General features: G+C 38.2%; 1 protein-coding gene and 1 non-coding gene across 2 annotated transcripts in view; one reads left to right on the top strand and one right to left on the bottom strand.

Moving 5' to 3' along the window:
* The window catches only part of TARS3 (threonyl-tRNA synthetase 3), a 70,188-nt gene that overhangs the window by 22,793 nt on the left and 24,735 nt on the right, over window positions 1-22,660 (top strand). Inside the window, exons 11-13 of the mRNA XM_072737107.1 lie at window positions 13,930-14,096; window positions 15,854-16,016; window positions 21,082-21,219. Coding sequence (XP_072593208.1) covers window positions 13,930-14,096; window positions 15,854-16,016; window positions 21,082-21,219 — 468 coding nt within the window. The remainder of the gene's footprint in view (window positions 1-13,929; window positions 14,097-15,853; window positions 16,017-21,081; window positions 21,220-22,660) is intronic.
* LOC112923487 (U6 spliceosomal RNA) lies at window positions 1,553-1,659 on the bottom strand. The gene has a single exon (XR_003235681.1). It is a non-coding gene; the product is annotated as a U6 spliceosomal RNA (small nuclear RNA).

The raw sequence follows: 22,660 nt of genomic DNA on the forward strand, positions 1-22,660 counted from the left end.
TTACGTCATTTAAACTACAGATACTGTTCAGAGGTGATCCACGTAGACTGTTAGGATTATGTTTCCTTCTGAGTGTGTTTTTTGTCTTTCCATAATTATTACCTGAAATTTCATTTACTCAGTTTTATATCACTAACTTATTCAGTTCCTATCACTAAATTCATCCTCAAACTTTTTCTCAAAACTGCAAAACTTCTTACAGTGTCTTCTGATGATTCAGGTAATATCTCAGTAATTTTTTTTTTTTAAGATTCTATTTATTCATTCATGAGAGACACAGAGAGAGAGAGAGGCAGAGACACAGGCAGACAGAGAAGCAGACTCCATGCAGGGAGCCCAATGTGGGACTCGATCCCAGGACCCAGGACCATACCCCGGGCCAAAGGCAGACGCTAAACCACCAAGCCACCCAGGCATCCCTATATTTCAGTAATTTTTAAAAATTTGGTCCTCTTGTTCTACAATTAACTTGCTACAAGGATTCTTGCCAACTGATGTCTTAGGACTTGTTTTCTTCATTCTAGCTATTCTTCTCATGTCTCTGCTCTCTCATTCTAGCTATTCTCCTCTTTCCTGATCCTGCACCTTCCGCTTCCTTCCTTATCCCTCACATTTGGGGAAGAACTTTCTTTGGCAACTTCCTGAGAAAAGGTTAATGGCATGAGCTGGTTATTCTCTGTCCACCTTACTAGTCTCATTTCCTTTCCTTCTTGTGCGGTGTCCCTGGAGGCTAAACTCTGTGGACTCCATCACCTGGGCTATGTACCTTCCAGTAAGGATTGGCCAGTGTGAAGCCATGGTAGGCCAGAGGGCCTTGAAGAATCACTGAAGATTAGCCAAGGCTTCAGCAGGTCTCAATGACCATCACAGCTGCTGTTTGGATGGTCTGTTTTTGCTGGAAAATCAACACATCCTTGGCACCTTCAACTCTCAAGGTTTGGGGTTGTGTGGAGAATAAACACAGCCTCTATGGTGACCTGAAAAGAATCTTTTATCTTTATAGATGCAAGATACACATGGCTGATGTTTAGGCCCAAGGCCTGATTGTATGGGTTGCAGAATTATAAAGTCATTTAAATGCACAATCCCTGTGGTCTATTATTTAAGGTAAGGGTACTTGGAAAGAGTGAGTTCCTGAATTTTGGAATAAGAATATTTGGCAGACACAGATGAGGCAGAGGACTTTGAACTCCTGGATGTCTTTGTCTGACGAAATTAGCCTTTCCATGCAAACAAAACAAAAACAAAAACCATTTAAGGATTTTACCTATTTTTTCTCTTGATCTGTTATATGGTCTTGCCTCTTCTCATAATTAGTAATTTTTTATTATATCTAAATATTGTATATAAAAAGAACTTCAGAGGCTGTAGATAATGTCATCTCCCACTAGAGCATTTACCCCCTGACAAGATTGAAGACTAATTCTTCAATCCAATTAAAGATTGAGGTGAGTTAGGGCTGGGCTTCCATTTTGATTTTTTTTGTTTTTTTGTTTTTTTGGGTTTTTTTTTTTTTGAAAATCAAAGTTTTATTCCTAAAGTACAGACAGTAAAAAATATGGAACGCTTCACGAATTTGCGTGTCATCCTTGCGCAGGGGCCATGCTAATCTTCTCTGTATCGTTCCAATTTTAGTATAGGTGCTGCTGAAGCGAGCACTGGGCTTCCATTTTGATAAGACACAATCTACCTCTTATTCATCCATATTTCTTTTTTTTTTTTTTTAAGATTTTACTTATTTATTCATGAGAGAAACAAAGAGGCAGAGACACAGGCAGAGGGAGAAGCAGGCTCTATGCAAGGAGCCTGACGTGGGACTCGATCCCGGGTCTCCAGGATCACGCCCTGGGCTGAAGGTGGCACTAAACCACTGAGCCACTCGGGCTGCCCTCATCCATATTTCTAGGGCATGACCCTGTGGGGTTTCCAGTTGACAGTCTCGTCTCTTCGGCTCCAAAAGACTGGAGGACAATCAATCCTGCTCTTCCAATGTGTTCTACTACTGAGTAACAAACTATTCCAAATCTCCTCTGATTATTGGATTAGATTTTGTTAGCTCAAAATCTAATAATATGTCATCTGAATCAGGTCTAGGTGCAGATGAGGCTCCTCAGGTGCAAAGTACAGATCACCAGAAGCAGTTCTGCTCATCGTAAGATCTGTGAAGTAAAGGGACAAGTTATCTGTGGGCCAACCCCCCCCCCAACATTTTAAAATAATGATAAATAGGATGTAGTACATACTGCCATTCCAAAAGGGGTAGAGTAATAACTACTGATCTATAGAAATCCTGACAACTTACTCATTCTTTCTCCCTGGTCAGAAAATGCACTTTGGTTAGGACCTTTGTCTCTACATGAGTTGTGGTTCTGCCCTTTGAATCATCCTTCCTTTACCATGAGAAATAGCCCATGTGGACCTCTGAGTAGCTTTCTCAATATTCTCAACCTGTTTCTTTCAGTAGAAGTTTGATGAGTCCCAAGGCCTCATTTCATTTTGTGCTGTCTCTGTCCCTTTTAGTCTAAGATAGTAGAATTCCTTTAAAAGGTTTGTGGGGTCCTTTGTATACATTGGTAATCAACACTTAGGTGAAAATCACACCTGCATCTCTTTTTGAGCCAGATCCTTCTCTACTTAAGCCTGCCTGTGAAGCTGATGTGAGACAGTAAACTTAAGATTCTTAAAAGCCTTAATGTTTGGGGCACCTGGGTGGCTCAGTCAGTTAAGCATCCGACTCTTGATTTCAGCTCATGTCATGATCTTGCAGTCTCTAGATTGAGCCCCACATCTGGCTCTCTGCTCAGTGTAGAGCCTGCTTCGGATTCTTTCTCCTGCTTCCTCCAGCTCATGTGCACGTCCTCTCTCTCTGTCTCACATACATATAAAATAGTAAAATAAAATAAAAGTATAAAGTATAAAAAAATAAAATAAAAAATAAAATAAAATAAATAAAATAAAATAAAATAAAATACTCTTAGTGTTTAGCTGAGAGAGTCTACCAAGGCACAATCTTAAGACTCTCAGAAGCCCTACTAGCTACTCAAGTAGCTCATTCTGAGAACTTCACAAATATGGCATACAGCCATACCCTCAAGAGCTTTACCCTAAGGCCATATTTTATTGGTGGTAATCTGTATTTTGTCTTTGTGCTGAAGCCATTCTTATCTTGTTGAGAGAGTCTAAGGATGTAGTGGTTTTATTTTTGAATCTAACGGGTCCTGGCATTTTGATATTTCTTCTCAAAAACTTAATAGTACCCTGTTTAGTTTATGTCTCTCTTGTATTTTGTCATAGGCAGTCATAAGAAGTCAATTGTCCCTTTTTTCTTTCTGCCTAGACACATGCCTAGCTATACTCCATGAATTCTTTGGATACTCTTTCTGTTTTTCATGTTACCTCAGGTGATAGTGTTTTCTGACACCATATATCGAGTCCCCCTTTCCTCATCCTTCAGTGTATTTTCCTCACTATCCTTCTAAGTCCTCACAGTCTGTAGCCTTCTAGCTTCCATCTACCACTTGCCCCCAAGCCAAGGCTGTGTATTTTAGGTTACTGTTATAGCAGCATCCACATCTAGTGCAAATTCTGTTCTGGTTATCTATTGCAGCATAACAGACTGTTCCAAAGCTTAGTTGCTTAAAATGGCCATTTTTTCATTATTATCACTAATGGTTCCAAGTGTTAGGCTTATCAAGGTGATTCTTACATTGAGTTCTATATATGAATATGTTCAGGTGGAGGCTGATGCCAGAGTTGCTGATTGAAGTTTAAGTTACATTTGTTAAAATGCATAAACCTGAAGCTTATAGCTCAATAAGTTTTTATACGTGTGTACGTCTATACAACCACCTCCCAAATCAAGATAGAATAGTTCCATCCTCCTTTTTTTAAAAAAAAAGTTTTAAAAATTTATTCGTGGCAGATACACAGAGCGAGGCAGAGACATAGGCAGAGGGAGAAGCAAGCAGGGAGCCTGATTCGGAACTTGATCCCAAGACCCTGGGATCATGACCTGAGCGGAAGGCAGACGCTCAACCACTGAGCCACCCAGGCATCCCGGTTCCATCCTTTTTTAAACAAGATTTTGTTTATTTATTTATTTATTTATTTATTTATTTATTTATTTGAGAGAGTAGGTAGGGGGACAGGAACAAGCAGACTCCCTGCTGAGCACAGAGCCTGTGCTAGGACAGTTTAATCCTTTCATAAGGTTCTCTTGTGTCTTCCTAGTCAATACCTGCCTCCCCTCTTTTCACCTGAGATGACCTTGCTGTTTTTTATGAACCATAGATCAATTGTGTCTGGTCTTAAACTTAATATAAATCGACTCATACTGTATTAGCTATTGTGTTTCTGACTTCTTTTGTTCAGGATAATGTCTGAGATTCATTCAAGTTTTGTGTATAATTTTTTCTATTGAAAAAAGAGGTATTATATTTTATGACTGTAGTACAGGGTACTTATTCATTATCCTATAGGGATACTTTTAAGTTTGTTCCCACTTTGGAGCTATTATACATGAAACTTCTACAAACATTTTTGTACATGTCTTTTGGTGGGCATGTACTCACTTCTCTTAGGCATACACCTAGGAGTGGATTTACTAAATCATAGGGTGGTAATGACTAACTTAAGAAAATGCTGAACAGTTTTATGTGGTTGAACCATATAATGTTCCTTCCAGAAATATATGAACATTCCAGTTACTCTACATCCTCTTCAACACTTGGTATTATTAGTTTGTCATTCCAGTGGGAACCATGGTATTATTCTGCATTTCCCTGATGAATAATGATGTGACATGCTTTTTGTTTGTCAGTCATTTGGATATCCTCTTTAATGAAATTCCCGTTTAAGTATTTTGCCCATTTTTAAAAACTGAGTTGTCTTTTTGTTACTGATTTTTAGGGGCTTTTCCTGTATTCTGATATGAGTCCTTTGCTGAATGTATATATTGCAAGTGGATTTTTTCAGGCTGTAGCTTATGGACTCACTTTCTTAATGATGTCTTTTACTAACAGTTCTCATGTTTAACAAAGTCCAATGTATTATTTTTTTCTTTTCTGGTTAGGGCTTTTCATGCCCTGTTTAAGAAATCCTTGCCTATTTTGGAGTCATGAAAATATTCTTCTTTGTTCTATTCTAGAAGCTTGATTATATTTTTTTTGAGACTCAAGGCCACAATCTATCTTGAATTTATTTTTAGGTTCTGTGGAAGAGAGGGGTCAGGGTTCATTCCACGGGGTTATCCAGTAGCTTCAGTGCCATTTATTACTATAGTAAAATATTTGTCCTAATAAAATAATTTTTATGTGTGTTTGTGTGTATATACATGATAATCATTATGCTTGAATTTTGGTTATACATGATAATCATTATGCTTGAATTTTGGTTAGAATTACATTCATTCTATAGATTAATTTGCAGATAATTGACACTGAGTTTTCCAGTCTATGAACATGGACATTTTGTTGGGTCATTTAGTTCTTTCTTTCCCTTTGGCAGTATTTTGTAACTTCTGTTTTAGAGGTCTTGCACATTTCTCAGATTGTCCCCTAGACATTTGATTTTTTTGAGTGGAAATGGTGGAGAAACACATAAAAAGGTGCTCAACATCATTAGTCATCAAAGAAATGAAAATTAGAGGCACCTGTGTGGCTTAGCTAGCTAAGCATTGACACTTGATTTTGTTTTTTTTGTTTTTGTTTTTGTTTTTGTTTTGTTTTGTTTTTGACCCTTGATTTTGACTCAAGTCACAATCTCAGGGTTGTGAGATCAACCCCCACGTCAGGCTCTGCACTGGATGTGGAGCCTGCTTAATATTCTCCTTCTCCCTGTGCCCCTCCCCCTGCTTGCACTCTCTCTCTCCCCAAAAAATGAAATGAAAAATTAAAACCAGCAAGCTACATGTCCACTAGAATGGCCCCCCACCCATACATACTCCAGGACAAAAAACAAACAAACAAACAAACAAAAACCAAACAAACCCAAAAACCCCACCTCCACAACAACAACCAGTACAACCTGAAAACACTAGAGGTTGTCAAGAATGTGGAGAAATTCTAACTTCCCTTGCAGGTAGGAATGCAAAATGGTATTACTACCTTATAAAACAGTTTGGCAGTTTCTTACACAGTTAAACATCTGCTTACCATGTGACCTATCCCATTCCTGGTTATTTACCCAAGGAAAATAAAAACAATACAGACTTGTATTTGAACGTCCACAGAAACTTTATTTATAATAGCAAAAAACTAGAAATAAGCCAGATTCTCATTATCTTGTGAAAGGATAAATGTAGTGTGGTATGTCCATACAATGGAATACTCCTCAGCAATAAAAAGGAACAGAGAACTGATGCATGCAATGAGAAGAATGAATCTCACAAGCTTTATGCTAAGCCAGAGAAGTCACAGACACATGTGGTATGACTCCATTATATGAAATTTTAGATATGGCAAAGGAAAGATGATTAGGATCCTGGGGCTGAGAACAGAGGTTGACTACAGAGGGTCAGGAGGGAACTTTTTGATGTGAAAGAAATATTCTACATCTGGTTTTTAAAAAAGACTTAGAGAGTGGGACACACCTGGGTGGCTCAGCAGTTTAGAGCCTGCCTTCAGCCCAGGGCGTGATCCTGGAGTCCTGGGATCAAGTCCCACATTGGGCTCCCTGCATGGAGCCAGCTTCTCTCTCTGCCTGTGTCTCTGCCTCTTTCTCTCTGTCTCTCTGTGTCTCTCATGAATAAATAAATAAAAAATCTTAAAAAAAAAAGAATTAAAAAGACTTAGAGAGAGAGAGAGCAGGGGGAGGGTCAGAGAAGAGAATCTTAAGCAAGGCTCCATGTACAGCGTAGAGCCTGCCTCGGGGCTCAGTACCATGACCCTGAGATCATGACCTGAGCTGAAACCAAGAGTTCGATGCCTAACCAACTGAGCCACCCAGATACCCCTGAACTATTCTATGTGTTGATTGTTTTGAGATTACATGACTGTATACATCTGTCAAAAGTCATTAAGAATTATGTACTCAAAATTGGTGAGTTTTATTGCATATAAATTGTACCTTAATAAAGCTATTTTGTAATAAAATATATGTAACATAACATTTACTATTTCAGTCATTTTAACCATACAGTTGAGTTGCATTAAGTACCTTTAAATTGTTGTGCAGTCATCATCACCACTCTCCATCTCCAGAACTCTTCTCATCTTGCAGAACCCAAACTCCCAGAATCTTTTCATCATTGCATAATGAATCTCTGCACCTCTTAAGTAATGACTCTCCATTCTCATCTCCCCCAGCCTCTGATAACTACCATTTTACTTCCTGTCTCTATGAATTTGACTATTTTAGGTAACTTGCATAAATGGAATCATACAGTACTTGACCTTTTAAAGCTAATTTTTAAAAGTCTACTTTGATATTAACATGGGCAAAACTGCTTTCTTATATAAGTAACTGCATGATATATATTATTCTGTCCTTTTATTACCTGCTTATTTCTGTTTGTATATTGAATGTACATTTCTTGAAAGTTAGAACATGGTTGGGTCTTACTTTTTGTTCAGTCTGATCATTTGTGTCTTTTTTTCTGTGCCCCATCCTGTGTCTCTTATGGTCCAGAGAGAGATTTTTTCTGTTACTCACCAGGCAGCAAAAGATGTACACATAGAGCAGATTCTCAGTCACATCAGGGCCACCTCAAGGGCTGTTGGCTTTGTGCCAGGTCCAAAAGCAGTCAGTTGTGGCCAGAGTGGTAGGGTAGATGGTACCAAGCATAGTGGCCTCTGCAGGAACAGTCCATTTTGTGGGGCCATTTTGCTCAGAAATAGAACTTCTGCCTTCCTGTGGAAGGGAATGTTGTTCCCACTAAGGAGGAAATTCCAGAGTTTCTGAGTTTTTGATTCTGGGGTGAGATGACCTCCACTTCTATTTAAGTGAAGGTGAGTGAACTTTTGGATATATAGGTTACTGGCTGTATGGATAACTGATAGTAAATAAATAGAGACATCTTATTGCTACTCTACTGGAAACTCTTCCCTCCCCCCAGAATTCTGCAGTGTGTCTTATCACCTGGTTCTTTTCCTTTATTACTTCCCTTAAATTTTTTCATTTAAAAATTCCATACAGTAAAATTCATTCCTTTCAACAAATGTGCAGAACTGTGTTATCACCAGAACAACCAAGATGTTGAACAGTTTCATTATCCAAGAAATTTCCATCATGCTACCTTTTTAGATGCAAACTCTTTCTTGCTTAATTGTAGGTAACTATTGATTGATTCTCCATCCCTAAAATTTTACCATATAAACAGAATTATCACTGTATATAACCTTTTGAAACTAGTTTCTTTCCTTCAGCACAATACCCTTGAGATCCATCTAAGGAGTATATGAGTGGTTTGCTTCTTTTACTACTGAGCGATATTCTATCATATGGACATAGCACAGACTGTTTATTCCCTAACTCAGGGACATTGACGTTGTTTCCAGTTTTAAAAAATTACAAATAAAGCTACTTTAAATATTTATGTACAGGTTTTTGTATGAATATAGGTTTTTATTTTACTTGAGTGAGTACATAGGAGTGTGATTTCAGGGTCATATGGTAAATTTATATTTATCTTTACAAGAAAAACATGGAGTAGAAAGGAGTGGCTCCTCTTGTTTTATTCTAATAACCCACTTGGAGAACTTGTGCTTTTTGTTCCCACAACCTTGGATTCAGTGGATTTCCAAACCAAACTTATCTTTGCAGACATGTAAGGTATCAAAACGTTTAGTATGTGTGCAGAAAGAGTCCTGGCAGTGCACTCAAAGGGTTTAACTGTAGATAGTCTAGAGAAGAAAATATTTACAGAGATGTGGGTCCAGTTGAGATACTGAGAAGGGGTTGTAGAGCACACAGAGATTACCAACAGCTAGACTTATCTTCCATCCCTAGGCCCAAAACCAGCAAGGAGAGAGCATAGTGTTCCAGAACCTAGAGAGAGCTTGAAGCCATGGAAGAGAGACTATAATTAGAGATCACAGCCAGAGTCAGAATAACCCAAGGCAAGGAAGAAGTGAGAAAGGAGGGAGTAAATACCTTAACTGCTTTCTTCTTCCATCTTCTGAATCCTTTTGGAACCTCCGATTTGTCAAACCCAAATAAGAATCAGAAGGCAAGTAAGCCTTGTGATGTAGTCCATAGATGTCAGCTTTTGGGAACACAGAATAGGGCAGATAAGGGACAAGTTAGCTGAGTATGGGGTGGCTCAGAGAGTGGCAAATGGAGAGGAATTAGCACAACACACCCCTTTTGCTACTCGATGTCTTTTTTTTTTTTTTTTAAGTAGGCTCCAAGTAGGTAGAGCCCAACATGGGGCTTGAACTCATGACTCTGGAACAAGGCTTGAGCTGATGAGCCACCTAGACCCCCTTTGGTGTCCATTTTTGTCCTTTGCTTGGATGAAGGCATTTGTTTCCTCACACAAAGTCCCACCAGGCAATGTATTATCATTGATATCAGTTCAGTCTTGGCAAAAATTTAAATTGTGACATTAGCCACCATCGGTGCTTTTCATGTAAGTTTTTAGGGAAAAGAAATAATTAGATGTAATGGTTCCATCCTGAGCCTCTATAAATGGACACAAGGGCTAAATTGATAAGTCAGAGCTTCCTTCTTCCACCACCCATTCCCTTTCCCCCGTGCCACAAGCATCTCAGGTGGACAGAGTATTTTACTTGGTGAGTGCATTAGTTTCATAGGGTGCCTAACAAAGCACCATAACCAAGTGGTTTAAAACAACAGAAACGTATTGTCTTGAAGTTCTTCAGGCCAGATGTGTAAATTAAGGTGTCGGTGAACTGTGCTCCCTCTGAACCTGTGGGGGAGTCCTTTCCCCACTCTTCCCAGCTAGTGTTGGTTTGTCAGCCATTGTTGGTGTTGCTCAGCTTGTTGGTGTGTCACAGCAGTCCTCTGACCTCACACAGCCTTCTTCCTGCATGTCTTTGCATCGTCTTCCCTGTGTATGTGTCTCTCTGTGTCCAAATTCCCCATTTTTATAATAACACCAGACATACTGGATTAGAGCCCACTCTAATGATCAAATCTTAAAGTGTTCACCTCTGTAAAGGCCCTATTTCCCAAAAAGGCCATACTCTAAGGTTAGGACTTCAAGGGTTAGGACTTCAATATGTCTTCTTTAAGGGACACCATACAACCCATAACAGTGGATGACTTAAATAGGATCTTTAAGCTTCCTAATATCCTCTCGATATTAGGTTACCAGGGTTTCCCCACTGACCATCATTGTTGGATATGGAAATACTTAAGGCTCTGTACTGATTCCAGACATAGTCCTCCTTACTCCTTGTATAACAGCAGCACCGTCATCTCTAGTAATTGGGGTCAGTCTTCCTGGTCAGAAGAGCAAGTCATTCTCTGCCTGTTGGTTCAGTACCATAGGAACTCCAGATGTCCAGGGTCAGGCTCAGCTCCCAACAGAAGTGTGTCTGGGATTTTTGGTGAAAGCATTCTTTCCTTGGGCACCAAGGCACATTACTGAGGGATTCCAAAGCTTTAGGGATAAAGAAAAGATCCTAAGTCTCCGGAGAGAGAGAAAGCCGTAGACACAGGACTGGGTATCAGTATGCAATGACATTTTCAATGGAACACTAAAAAACAGAAGACAGGAACAATGCGTTAAAAATGTGAAGCCTATGGCCAACATGCACATGAGAAAATGCTCTGCATCACTTGCCATCAGGGAAATACAAATCAAAACCACAATGAGATACCAGCTCACACCAGTGAGAATGGGGAAAATTAACAAGGCAGGAAACAACAAATGTTGGAGAGGATGTGGAGAAAAGGGAACCCTCTTACACTGTTGGTGGGAATGTGAACTGGTGCAGCCACTCTGGAAAACTGTGTGGAGGTTCCTCAAAGAGTTAAAAATAGACCTGCCCTACGACCCAGCAATTGCACTCTTGGGGATTTACCCCAAAGATTCAGATGCAATGAAATGTCGGGACACCTGCACCCCGATGTTTCTATCATCAATGGCCACAATAGCCAAACTGTGGAAGGAGCCTCGGTGTCCATCGAAAGATGAATGGATAAAGAAGATGTGGTTTGTGTATACAATGGAATATTACTCAGCAATTAGAAACGACAAATACCCACCATTTGCTTCAACGTGGATGGAACTGGAGGGTATTATGCTGAGTGAAATAAGTCAATCGGAGAAGGACAAACAGTGTATGTTCTCATTCATTTGGGGAATATAAATAATAGTGAAAGGGAATATAAAGGAAGGGAAAAGAAATGTTGGGAAATATCAGGAAGGGAGACAGAACATAAAGACTCCTAACTCAGGGAAATGAACTGGGGGTGGTGGAAGGGGAGGAGGGCGGGTGTTGGAGGGGAATGGGTGACGGGCGCTGAGGTGGACACTTGACGGGATGAGCACTGGGTGTTTTTCTGTATGTTGGTAAATTGAACACCAATAAAAATTAAAAAAAAAAATGTGAAGCCTAGAAATCTATACCCAGCTAAAGTAGACTTGCTTCTGGAATTCTCCCATTTAGTTTCAGCTTCCCTAGGTCTGCCAAGATGATTGTTCATATACTTTATAGATTTTAAACTATATAGCTTTCATTTCCCCTCCTATTCCTTTGGCCTTGTAGATTTTTGATTTTATAAAAATTCTTTTATTTGAGTATGGTTTTGGGAAGGAGCTTGTTTAAATGTAATTGCTTAGTTTTTGTAATGAAAAATTACTGAAAAATACTTCTCTGTGACACTGATATTTTGATGTCAGGCAGCCACATCACTAAATGCAGGTCAATTTCAGTACCTTCCATAGCCTGAAACTAGTATTTCAGAAATGAAATGCAATCTTTTTTTTTTTTTTTTTAGGATTTTATTGATTTATTCATGAGAGACACAGAGAGAGGCAGAGACACAGGCAGAGGGAGAGGCAGGCTCCATGCAGGGAGCCTGATGTGGGACTTGATCCCGGGACTCCAGGATCATGCCCTGGGCCAAAGGCGCGCGCTAAACTGTTGAGCCACCCAGGGATCCCTGAAATGCAATCTTTAATCTTAAGAATAAGCTATCAGTATTTCTTCAGGAGAGCAGACTGAGCTGTAGACTACTCAACCACCATGACTTTATTCTTTGCCAGCACTTGATATTCTTTACTCTTTAGAGAAATAAATTGATGAAATAGCATGAGATATATTTTCCCTCAACTTTTTCTTTTGGAAAGTTCAAAGCTACAGAAAGTTAGAGTACAATACAGTAAACATCCTTGTATCTTTCATCTAGATTAATCAATTTTAACATCTTGCCAATTTGCTTCATCTTTCCTTATCTCTCTCTTATGTGTATGTATAAGAAAGACAAAACATTATATATGTATTACATATGTATAACATAAAGATAAGGCAGTGTAGTTGATAGTAATAGTTGGTTTTTGCTAAACTGCACAAAGTAAGCTATAAACATAATGACATTTCCTGTCATAGGGCATACTTGAAAATCATTCCCAAACATATGAATTGCTAGCATGATTAGCAGTTGTACCCAGAGTGGATTAAAAGTCCATTGATGAGATGCCTGGGTGGCTCAGCAGTTAGGTGTCTGCCTTCTGCCCAGGGCGTGATCGCGGAGTGCTGGGATCGAGTTCCACATTGGGCTCCCTGTGTGGGGCCCACTTCTCTCTCTGCCTGTGTCTTTCTTTATGTCTTTCATGAATAAGTTAATAAAATCTTAAAAAAAAAAAGTCCATTGATTATTATCTCCTGAGCCAAGCTTTAAAATAGTCTGTTGTCAAAAGAAACAAGCAAAGACACAAAAAATTCTTCAATTTTTGGGACCTTGCTTAATCTGAATATATAGAGACATCTGACATAGCCACAGGATAATAACTGCCATTTGTAATGACCTATAATTTTGTTAAAACTTTCTAATATAGTAAAAATAAAGGACAAGTAAATTTAGCTTACTAAATGGCTGAGACCCAGCTATCCACAACTGGACTGACAAGATGCTCTGCTGAAGAGTAACAATGGCATCTTGTTAAGTGGTATAAAGCAAGTGGTGTTAGTAATTTTAAAATATTATGCTTTATACTTTTTTAATTGTAAGAAATATATTTTTTACATCATTAAAATATGCTGCTCCAGATTTGCGCCATATATCCCTTAAGTGATTAACAAATGGTGGGAACCAAAGAAACCAGCAACAAAGATCATCTGATTGATATCTTGAAGAAAAAAAAAAAGTTTAAATAAAATAAGGATTTTGATTGAATGACTCTCTTCCCTTCCTGAGTGTTGAAATAGGGAAGCTGTTAATAGATGGAGGAGAGAGAGAAGCCAGCTCATGACTTTATAGATATCAACTACTTAATGTGTTATAAATTAAAATTCTCAGCTTCATTTCTGTTTAGAACTAAATAAATCAAAACTAAGTTATCATGTAGTATAACATTCAGGCTTATTAAGTTATAAAACTGTTCTACATCTTAAGTAACATAAAAATAACCGGTTGTTTATCTAGAACATAGAAGGCTTTTAGGATTTGTAGTTATAGAAAGTTTATATATACATAGTATATAGATATATATACAATATATGTGATATGTGTAATTTGTATAATTTTATATAATTTCGATTAATTTTCAAAGAATTAACAGATTTTGTAACATATACTATTGTATAGTATAAAATAAAAATACTAATGTGAAAATTATACTGAGGGTACATCAATCTTTCTTTCATGATCCAGAAAGTTCTACACCTAAAACTGAGGATACCTTAACCACGAATTAATATAAGATGTAATCCTAAATTAAATATTCATTCCTAGTGTTATTTTGCATGGAATTGTGATCTGTTGTGCCACATTTTAACATTAAGTGTGTTTATCTTGAAGGAGGAATATCACCGACGTAACTTCACAGAAGTGCTCTCTCCCAACATATTCAACAGCAAACTCTGGGAAACCTCAGGACACTGGCAGCATTACAGCGAGAACATGTTTACCTTTGATATTGAAAAGGATACTTTTGCTCTTAAGCCCATGAACTGCCCAGGGCACTGGTGAGTATTAAAAGTGAAGCAGGTCTTTGCATAAGAGCACATAGCACACCTCATCACCGTTAGCTTTTAATATTACTTTTTTGCCTTTTTGGAGTTAGGAGATTCCTTAAATCTGAGGAGTGGTGGCTAGCAATCATCTTTACTAAGTTATTTCATTCTGGAAAATGCATTTACACTCCAAGATGTAATTGATCTTTGGCAGGTATGGAATGTTAGCTGGAAGTCATTTAGTTTTTTGTGCCTCTTAGAATTATGTATAAATTTTATAAATTATTGTATATATTCTTGTAATAGTAATACACTTCAAATATACAGATTACACAACATTTAGTTCTTATATACTGTTTGGGTTGATTAAAAACAAGACCAATGCAGTCATAATCAATGGATTGTTGGATATCATTGATTCTAAGATACCTTCCCATCCACTTCCCAACATTTCAACATCCCTGAAATTAGGATGCATCATATAAATGGAGACATCTTAGCATTATGTCATAACTTAATGGTTATTTTCCTTTTTAGTGGTACATAAAATAGTGATGCATATTACAATATTGCCTTAGATTCTATGAAAGAACGTAATTATCCTAAAGCTAGTATGCAAATTCAACCTTGTAAGGCAAGCATATATCATAATAGGGTGTGAACAAACATGAGCCTCCTCAAAAATCTCCCAACTGTTGCTTTGTATCATAGTTGTATTACAGTAGTAATACAACTATTGTAAACTATTATATACATAGTTTCAAGTTGGCCTTAGAAGGTAACTATGAAACCTCAAAACCAACTGAAGAAAAGTCTTTGCCCTTTTCAGTAAAGACTAAAAGAAGTTCAACTTTATGATGACAGCATGTAAAAAATATATATTTACCTTTAATTTTGTGAAAACTGGTGTATAAATAATACATTTGCTCTCTTTTTAAACAGAAGTTGAAAGCTAACCTAGTGCCTTGCATTCTTTAAAACACTTAACTTTTTAACTCAGTTTCCTGTTAGGTACCATTTGAAGCTATAGCCTATGATTTCAACTATAAGTAAGCCTGAATGAAAGTAGGGAATGAAATTTTGATTTTCATACCTTGGAATAAGGGAGTAAGATCACAGTGGCTTAGTGGTGATGGGGTGAGAGACAGAAGTGGTTGGTTTTTTTCTGTTGGTGTTTTTGTTTTGTTTTTTGGTTTGTTTTTTGCAGAAGAGAGGTCTTTTGTTCAACAGGAAACAATTGTTGAGTGCGTATGGTGCTTGGTGCTACAAATGCAGAGATTATTAAGACACAGTCCATTTCCTCAGGGAGCTCATGAGCAGAGTGGGACAGGAGCAGCTAGGTAGGCAATCAGTAAGTTCAGTGTCAAAATAGTGGCTTGTTCCAGGTGACCTCAGAGCCTGAGGAGAGAATGCCTAGCCCTGTCTAGGGAAGTGTCCAGAAGGGCTTCACTTAAGAAGTAGCTTTTGAAATGAATTGTACACAGTAAGTGGAAATTCACTGGGTGAATGAGAATAGGGAACAGAATTTCTGGAAGAGATGACCGGGATCTTTCTGTTGTGACCTGAGCTGAAATCAAGAGTTGAATGCTTACCCAACTGAGCTACTCAGGTGCCCCTGAGGAATTTTTTTTTTTTTTAACTGGTGATCTAAGAACTAGGATAAGGTTGTTTACAAATCTTGGGGCTTAACTGTAACTTATTAATATTTAGGTAATTACTTAATCTTTTCTATGCTAAGTGAAAGCTGTGTGCTGTTGCATCTTTTCTAGTCTAATGTTTGCCCATCGTCCACGATCATGGAGGGAAATGCCTGTCAGATTGGCTGATTTTGGAGTTCTTCATAGGAATGAATTATCAGGAACTTTAAGTGGCTTGACTCGAGTTAGGCGCTTCCAGCAGGATGATGCCCACATCTTCTGCACAGTAGAGCAGGTAAACAGTAATACAGGGTGAAGCATGGTTAACAGTGTATTGACTTGGACACATCTCTTAGTTTCCGAGTCACCATAAAATAAGATGTCTGGTCTCATCTCTAAGGTCTCCTTCAGCTCTAACATTTTTGATCCTCTAATTTGGTAATAGATCAGTAATTTCTTGTCATGAAATTTATTATTTTTTCTACCAAGTTTCATCTAGTTTTATTAACTTAAAGACATTAAGTGGAATATTTTAAGGGATTTAAGAATTTTGGTTTTGTTTGTTTTTCAATATTGCCTAGAAGTGAGAGTTTATTTGTTCAGATTTTCATGTCAATTCAAATAAAAATTGCCATGAAAGAGCCCACTATCAAATGATTTGACCTGACATTCATAGATTACTTCAACCAATAACAGCAGAGTACACATTCTTTGAAAGTGCACACAGAACATTTACCAAAGTAGACCATATTCTGGGACTAAAAGAATTCTCAGTAAATTTAAGGAGATTCAATTCATACAAAATACATTCTCTGGCTGCAGTGAAATTAAAGTAGGAATCCGTAACAGCTTTCTGGAAAATCCCCAAATATTTGAAAAGTAAATAATCCATGGATCAAAGAAGAAATCAAAGAGGAAATTAGAAAATGTTATAAATTAAATGAAATGAAGGGAAATACAATACATCAAAGTACCATTTAAAAGGGTACTTAAATTTTTTTTTAAATAAGATAAAATAAAATGGTACTTACAGGGACATTTTGTAGCACTAAATGCCTATATCAAAAAAGAATGTTTTCACATCAGTAACCTCAGCTTCCACTTAATAGACTAGAAAAAATATCAAATTATGTCAGAAATAAGCAAAAGAAAGAAAATAACAGCAGAAATCATGAAATAGAAAAAAATAAAAATACAGACTTTCAGTAAAAAGTCTAGTTTTACTTTGAGTAAAAAGATGAATAAAATTTATAAACCTTTAGACTGATCAGAAAAAAAGAGAAGATACAAATTAAAAATACTAGAAATGAGAGACATAACATTACTTCAGACTCTATAAATAGCAAAAGAATACTAAGGCAATATTATGAACAATTTTATTCCAGTAAATTTGACAACTTTGATAAAATGGACAAGTTCTTTGGAAGACAAACTACCAAACTCTACTTAAGAGTAAATAGATAATCTGAGTAGCCCTTTGTCTATTAACGAAATTGAATTGGTAGTGAATAGCCTTTGCACAAAGAAAACTCCAAGCCATGATAGAATCCCTGGTAAATTCTACCAAGCATTGAAAGAAAAAAATAATACCAATTCTTCATATCTTTGCCAGGCATTAACAAGGACCTCCAGAGTTTCAGTGGAGACCATGTGGGCTTAGGCTTCCACCCTTATCTGGCATTAACAAGATGCCTCTTCCAGTCTCTGTTTGAGTGCTGTCAGAGGAGATCTACGGTGAGAGAGCACTTACTACCACCCCACAGTAATGAGGCCATGTACTCAGTGTGGTCAGTAATGGCCACATGAGGAGTAGTAACAAGATAACTCCTACCTCTCCCTGCCAACATGTTATCAGAGGAAACCTAGTAGAGAGCCAGAAATCCCACTGTCACCATTAGTAATGAGGATTCTTGCTTCATCTTTCATGGATCACCACTGGGAAATCTAGACCATCTACTCTCACTTTGCAGTAATCAGGAAGTACTTCACCCTTCCTGTTGGAGCAGTGGTTTATGGGAGCCAGCTAAAACAGAGGTTTAAATAAAATTAAAATACTAACCAAATTTTAAATTTTATAAATCAAAAGTCACTCATCATGCCAAGAATTAGGAAAATCTCAACTTAGTGAAAGGACATCTACATTAGTGTGGAGATGACAAGGATATTAGCATTATCTGACTTAGATTTTAAAGAAGCCATCATAAGTATATCTTACCAAGCAATTACAAACACACTTGAAAACAAGTGAAAAAATAGCTTCAACAAAGGAATAGAAAATCTCAAGAAAAAATAAAAGGGGCACCTGGGTGGCTCAGTTGGTTAAGTGGCCAACTCTTGGTTTTGGCTCAGGTCATGATCTGAGGGGTCCTGGGATGGAACCCTGTGCTGGGCTCTGCTGAGTGTGGAGCCTCCTTGAGGATTCTCTCCCTCTTCTCCTCTCCCTGATCTCTCCTTCTCAAATAAATAAATCTTAAAAAAAAAAAAAGATATAAAGGAGAACCACATGGAAGTCTTAGAACTGAAAAATTTAATAACTGAAATAAAATAGTGGATGGATCATGAATAGAATGGAGGGGACAGAGAAAAGAATCAGTGAACTTGAAGGCAACAGTAGAAATGACCCAGTTTGAACAACAAAGAGAAAAGAGACTGAAAGAAAAATGAACACAACTTCAGAGACTAGTGGGATTAAAACAAAATGTCTACTATTTATGTCACCAGAGTTCTGGAAAAAGAGGAGAATAACAGTGGAGGTGAAAAATATTCAAAGACATATGGCTGAAAACTTGCCAAACTTGGCAAAAGACATAAGCCTACAGATTTAAGAAGCTGAGAAAACTCTAAAAAGGATAAACCCAAAATAAAAAAGAAAGTCTCAAATCAATATCTTGGCACCCACCTCAAGAACTAGAAAAAAGGGAGAGTAAAATAAACCCAATATAATAAGAAGGAAGGAAACAATAAACACCAGAGCAGAAATCAATGAAACTGAAAACAGAAAAGCAATGGAAAAAATTAATGAGACAGAAACACTGGTTCTTTGAAAAGTTAACAAAGTTAACAGACTTCCTTCAAGACTAACAAAGAGAAAGGTTGGGAAGACACAGATTACCAATATCAGGAAACAATAGGAGATATCACTAAAGACCTTTAAGACATCAAAAGCACAATAAATGAATATAGTAACTCTGCATAAATTAGTTCAGTAACTTACTTGAAAAGTACCAATTCCTTGAGAAGCAGGAACTACCATAAATCACCTGACAGGAAGTAGATCATTTGAAAAGTCCCATCACTATTAAGGAAATTGAATTTGTCATTTAAAAGCTCCCCCAAAAGAAATCTCCAGGCTCAGATTTTTTTCACTGAAGAATTCTATGGAACATTTAAAGAAGAATTAGTACCAATTCTACACACTCTGTTCTGAAATAGAATACTTCCTAGTTCATTTTATGAAGCTAGTATTAACTGATACTAAAACCAGACAGAACTATATCCCAATATCCCACATGGATACAAATGCAAAAGTCCTTAACATAATATTAGCAAATAAAATTCAACAATATATAAAAATAATTACATGTCATTAGCAAGTGAGGTTTAGCCTTCAGAGATGTGAGGCTGATTTCATGTCAGAAAATCTGTCAATGTAATCCACCATATGACACGCCCATTCGTGGGAATGTAAAATGGTATAATCAGTTTCAAAAACAATTGGGCAGTTTCTTAAAAACTCAAACACATGTCTACCATATGACCCAGCCATCTTACTCCTTTTTTTTCCCCAAGGGAAGAAAAAAGCACACATCCATACAAAGACTTGAACAGAAACATTCATTGCAGCTCTATTTGAAATAGCCAAAATAGAGAAACAACCCTAATGCCCAGAAATAGGTGGATGTAAAAAAGTAACTGTGGTACATCCATACAATGGAAAACCCAGCAGTAGTAAAAAGGAATGATCTATTGGCACATATAGCAAAATTATTTTGTATCTCAAAATAATTATGCTGAGTGAAAAAAGCCAGACAAAAACAGAGCATGTGCTACATGATTCTACAGATTAAAAAATCTGAAAAATTCAAACTGATACGTAGTGGTAGAACACAAATCCTTGCCTTTCCCCCTATTCTTTTAAAAGGCTTTAATTTTGCTGACCCTATTCTGTTTGCATTTAAGCATGTCCTTCTTTCCCCCCACCCTCACGACCCCTAGCTCTGATCTGACTGTACTCCCTGGGGCCTTGGTTACATCCTAGGCTCAGCTGCCAATCTCACCTGCATTTCAGCTCTCTTTCCTGAGCTCCAGATCTCAACCTGACAGGGAGCCTGATAGACCTGTCTGCCTGGCAATCACAAGCATCCTCATATCTGCCATGTCTAAAATCAGCCCCTATTTCTGCCTCATACACCACTGCTTCCACCTTCCCTGTTCACTCTTTCAGGGGCTATATCAACATCCTCTCTACTGCCTGGGCCAGGAGTCCAGGTGCCCTTTACTCTTCACTCCTTGTGTCTAGTTAGTCACAAGCCCTATTGATAACTCTCCCTAAATGTATTATTAATTCCTGAATAATTTTGTTCATCCCTGAATTTCTGGCACAGATTCCTTGCATTCCAGCTGCTTCTCTCTGGTTCAAACCACCATCATCTCACTCCTAAACAACCCTACCAGGTTCCCAATGGGCCTGGCAATCCATTTTCCATACTTGAAAGGAACAGATTGGATTGTGTTGGTCTCTCGCTGAAGAACCCTTCATTGCTTTTCCATTGCTCTCAGGCTAAAAAGTGTAAACATTAACCCGGCTTTGAAAACCCTTAATTCTCTTTGAGCTTTGCCTGCCTCTAGCCTGATCACCTACAACCCTTCTGTGCCCTCATCCCTGTTGTATACAGCTAGGTCCCACGGCAGCTTCCTGTGGCTCTCATGCCCTAGACTGCTTCTCTGTCCTCTGGGCCCTCACTCTCAGTATTTCCTCTGCTCTAAAAGCTCCTGCCCTAGCTTTCCACGGAGATCTCTCACTTACTCTCTGGCTGCAGCAGTACGGGTATTACTTCCTTTGGACAGCTGCCCTTCCCCCTTTTGTGTGTCACTGCTCATGGTGACGCAGCCTTGCCTGCTTCTTTGTCTACCACTTGCACTGGCCCAGGGGCTGCTGGTATCCTGCTCACACCAGGCATGTGCTGGGTTGGGAATTCCCTGGATATCTGAGTAAGGAATGGATGAACAACCAAAACAGTGTCATGGACCGTATGGTAAAAACTTGCTTTACTTCTCTCTGACACAAAGACTTTTTAAAATGCCATAAATAGTTGTAATTTGGTGTTAACTATTTAGATTTTTGTTTGTTCTCATTTCAGATTGAAGAAGAAATAAAGGGCTGTTTGCAGTTTTTGCAGTCTGTTTACTCAACGTTTGGCTTCTCCTTTCAATTAAATTTGTCAACAAGACCTGAAAACTTCCTAGGAGAGGTTGAGCTATGGGATGAAGCTGAAAAGGTAGGGAGAGACAAAGCACACACCTTTATTTCTGTGAGTGTGGAAACCACCTGAGTGACTGCAGTAACTTTGCATCAGGAGGATGCCATGCTTTGCAGTAGAATTGTTTAAATTGGTAGTTACAGGATAAATACGCAGACTATAGAATGTGGCTGCCCAGTTTTTCTTCTTTACATTTGTTTCAAACACTTTTAAAGTTTATGTTAGGTATTTATTTGTACTCTTCCAAGTGTCAGTCACTAATAACCAATTTCCTCAGTTTTTAAAGGAATCCTCTGATCTGCAGGCACTCTTGGTGTGTGTTTGGCTTATTTTAAGCTGCTGGATATTGAGCCAATGTAGCATGACTCATAGATACAGATGCATACACCGGATGCTCAAATCCCCTCCACAATCACAGCCTCTAGTGCCATCCTCTGTCTGGGGGCACACAGAGACTCACATGCCACATCTCAGCTTTGGAAAACCAAGATTAAAGAGCTCATCATGCTTTTTTTTCTTATTAAAAGAATACAAGACATGTCCTGTGTCAGTTTTTATTAGAAAAGAGAATGGTGGCCAGACACCCCAGGAAGGCCTGATCCCTGACCTGCCTGTTGGTCCACCTCTTCATGGAATACTCATGGACACTGATCACACAGATCATTAAGGAGTTAAGAATCAGAGGAACACTGCATTGATAGTGTCACAGTTTTCTGTTAGGTACTGGGGCAGGCAGAAACTGGGTAGAAGCAATTTGGGCTTGAGATCTAATTGGGCCTCCTCTCCCCACTGTTCCATGCCCATCCTAAATGCATGTTTTTCCATATCTGTTGAATGGAGGAAGAAAGTCACATGAGACAGCCCGCCCCAGGATGCTGACACAGTTTACCTGCTTAGCCACATGGAAGTACGAAGAGAAAAAGAGGGCATAAAGCTCGACTCTGAAGCATTTTTTGCCTAGTTTCAAAGGTTAGCTCCATGTATGAATTATAGAAGAAGCATTAAGGTCTGAAATGGTGATGATGATGATGATGATGGTGATGATGACTGCACCTACTTCATAAGGTTCTGGTGGGCTTAAATGAGTAATTTGTGTGAGGAATTTGTCATAGTGCCAGGTGCATGTAAGTGTTCAGTGAATATTAGACGTTGGTATTATTAATGGTAGAATCATCATCATCATCATCATCATCACTCCATACATGGAGCGTGGGGGGTAAACAGTAGGTGGACTCGGTGTGGGCCTGGCATGGGGGGAATGGGCTGTCCCACCATTTTTTTTTTGCACTTTTTTAGCTCATTGACTATTCCCTTAGAAGATGGGTATCCTACTCTGGGGAGTTTTTCCCATGATGTCGACCCCTGATCTGGGAAATAATGATATATATATATATAATATATATATAATATATATATATCTTCAGATGTCTCTGAAATGGTTTGAAAGAGATATTAGTGA

This window comes from Vulpes vulpes, chromosome 14, assembly GCF_048418805.1.
Source record: "Vulpes vulpes isolate BD-2025 chromosome 14, VulVul3, whole genome shotgun sequence".
Taxonomy (NCBI): Eukaryota; Metazoa; Chordata; class Mammalia; order Carnivora; family Canidae; genus Vulpes; species Vulpes vulpes.